Consider the following 3,420-nt stretch of genomic DNA (forward strand, 5'->3'; position numbering starts at 1 on the left):
CATGCATTGATAAGTTACCAAAAGAAACAACATAAGAGATGAAAACCTTGACACCGAGAAAGGCAAATCGGAGGAGAAATTCACCGGGGACACAAACCGATCAATAGTCGAAGGCCTGCTATTGATGAGTTGGAGAACAGTCATGCAAACCATCTATCATGTCATTTACTAAATCAAAGGACCAAGTCTCAATTCAAGCATAAACTCCAAATAAACAAATGACAAAATATCTAAAAAAGCTTAGTGATCCGATTCACCTGAATACTTCCGGAGACTACCGGTGACGATGTTTATAGCGAAGGTGGTAATGGTCGTACGACCGTCGCTTCATCAGAAGTTGCTCAGTTGAAGACCCACGATGTTTATAGGAGATAAGTCACCGCCCAAATAAACCTATAAAAGAGGACAAAGCAAATTAACTGGTACAACATGTATAGCCTCGCATACAAGTATTGATGCCATAAAAGAATAAAAGAAAAATAACTAATATACAATATATATATATATATAACACAACTTACAAACAATGATGCCTAAGATTGTTTTAAATTAATAGTATATAAATATTGTTTGACGAGATCATTTCAAAACACTCATAAGCCCAAATATTGTAAGATATTTTCCGAAAAAAAAAACTATACATTGTTTGACGAGATCGCTTCAGGACGCTCATAAGCCCAAATATTAGATATTTCCAGAAAGAGTTAACTGCCATTTCAGTCCCTGTGGTTTGGTCACTTTGGCCATTTCAGTCCCTGTGGTTTGGTCACTTTGGCCATTTCAGTCCAAATTTCAAAAATGCACCATTTTCCTCCCTGACATACTGGAAAGGTGCCATTTCAGTCCAAATTCTCATAACCCAGTTAAAGTCAGTTAGGTGAGTATATTTAATGAAGGGTATTTTAGTCCTTTTATAATTTTTTTGTTTTCCCTTTATGTTTTTATTAACCAAAACCCCCCTCCCCTGTATAAAACCCCCACCTGCAACTTGTTTACAATCCTAACCCTAAATCCCAAATTCACCCCCAAAATTGAAGCAATCCATCCCCTCAACAATGATCGTATGCGCTAATTGTGGGTCTCCAACAATTGTGAAGACATCGTGGACCCCTGCAAACCCTGGAAGGAAGTTTTTCTGCTGCATTACTCGACATAGGGGTTGCGGGTTTGTGGATTGGGCAGAGGGTCCATCGTGTGAAAGGGCTGTTGAAGTATTTCGACATTTTGCGGGTTTGGCTTATCAAGTTAGGGACCATGAAGAACAAGCTTTGAGGATGACATCTGAAATTAGGCAACTTCAAGAACAAGCTTTAGGAATGGCAGTGAAGTACACGAGATTGAAGATGATGTTAATGTTTAGCTGGGGTTTTTTCATCTCATATGTTGCTTTTCACTGAAATGTTTAATGTTAAAGCAGTGGTATAAATTGTGTTTTGCTGGTATGTGTCTTCGATATGTAATGTGGATGTAAAAATGGGTCATTATGTACATATTATGACGTTAATGTAATAGCAGTTAACGAATATTGTCCGATACATTGTAATATGCTTTTTGTTATGGTTATGCATTTGCCGAATATTGTTGCATCCGATTCAATGTAATATGCTTTTTATTATGGTTAATGTACTTGCCGAATATTGTCCGAGGCAATGTAATCAACTGGTGTTACCTTATGGTTATGAATATTGTCCGAGGCAATATTGTTGCGTCCGATTCAATGTAATATGCTTTATGTACCAAAAGACATTACCATAACAGATTTCATAATTGACCATAACCATTACCCAAGACCTGGACATAATAAATAAACATAGCACCATAACAGATTTCATAATTGACCATAACTCATAACAGAAGACATAACCAGCATATTACATAGTTTACCAGAATTCATAACAGAAAGACATAACCTGGACATAAAACATAACCCCATAAGACATGTTCCAAACACAGATTAGGTAGTGTACCAACAGACATAAGCAAAAGACATGACATGTTCCTGGACAAATTACATAACAGTGTACAACAACCAGCTAACCAAAACATTCAAAAGACATTTTCAACCAACATAACCAGGACATGTTTCTACCAAACTCCTGAACACCAGCAATGCCTATTCAACATCAGTCCCCTTGCAACTCCTCCTGTTATGGCCCCTCCTTTTACACTTGCTTCATTCCACAATTTCACCCTTTCTTGACATCTTGCCACTGGATTCCATCTGTTGAGTCAACTCACTGATTTCCACAGCAGATTTCTTCCTTTTCTTTTTTGGCCTGCCTATTTGCTTGTGGTGCTTTGGTGGAAGCAGCTTAGTAGGGCATGTGGAAGGTGTCCATAAGTCTTGACCATCTACTGGATCAATTACATGGGAATACACATCCTTCCAAGTCTGCATCCAGTATGATTTATCAACCCACTTCTCCAATACACCATCGTCCTTGCCATGTAGGGCCAAGTTCCATATACAAGCAATTTCATGCTTGCAAGGGATGCCAGTCAAGTCCCATCTTCTACAGGTGCAACTTTTCTCCACCAAGTTCACTACTTTGTTGTCTCTTGGCCCATTAACTTGATACTTGGAGATAGAGTTAAAGATAACAGTGTACTCAGCAGCTTCTTGTTTGATCTTGTCTAGGACTTCAGTTGCATAGGGGGTTAGAGGACCTTTGCTCTTTGCAATCAGCTTGTGTATAACAAGATTCCTCTTCATTAGGTATTCTCTGATGCACTCTAGACTGGTAATGATTGGTTTATCCCTAGCATGTATCAACTGCCTATTGAAGACTTCACAAATGTTGTTTAGAAGAATGTCACACTTTGGCCTACCTGTTTAATGGAAACCTGTTAGTTATTATGCAACCACAAACAATTATGTAAATGGCTTAACATATATGACATTCTTAAGCCTTACCACTAAACTGACACCGGGTCCAATGTTTCACTGGGATCTGTCTCAACCAGTCATGCAGCTTCTTATCTACCATCTTGATATCTTGCATTGCATGATCAAACCAAGGAACTGTTGTTGCAGAAGCAGCATTCCAGAATAGACCCTTTATCTTATCATCCCTCCAGTTAGCATTAGCCTTCATATTTTCATGTATATGCCGAATACAGTATCTATGCTCTGCCATAGGAAAGACCTTGCTAACAGCAGGTAGTATTCCCTGTACAGAATGGACAGTTATACATAACAAACTTGAACAACAAAGGCATACATTTAAACAAATTATACATAACACACTTGAACAACTAAGGCATACATTTAAACAAGTTATACATAACAAAATGGCACCTTTTGTCTGTCGCTTATGAAGGTGAAGTTGGCAGTTCTTGGTAGCTCCAGATCTACAACAAGTTGTTCTAAAAACCAGGTCCAGGTCTTTGTAGTTTCAGACTCAACCACAGCAAAAGCAA

At 38.3% G+C, this 3,420-nt stretch overlaps 1 protein-coding gene across 1 annotated transcript; it reads right to left on the reverse strand.

The window, feature by feature from the left end:
- Window positions 1-2,173: 2,173 nt before the first annotated feature.
- LOC110897376 lies at window positions 2,174-2,713 on the reverse strand. Its single transcript, XM_022144130.1, has one exon. It carries the CDS (start codon window positions 2,711-2,713, stop codon window positions 2,174-2,176), a length of 540 nt encoding a protein of 179 aa, XP_021999822.1.
- Between the last annotated feature and the right edge of the window lie 707 nt (window positions 2,714-3,420).

Source organism: Helianthus annuus, chromosome 11, assembly GCF_002127325.2.
Source record: "Helianthus annuus cultivar XRQ/B chromosome 11, HanXRQr2.0-SUNRISE, whole genome shotgun sequence".
NCBI lineage: Eukaryota > Viridiplantae > Streptophyta > Magnoliopsida > Asterales > Asteraceae > Helianthus > Helianthus annuus.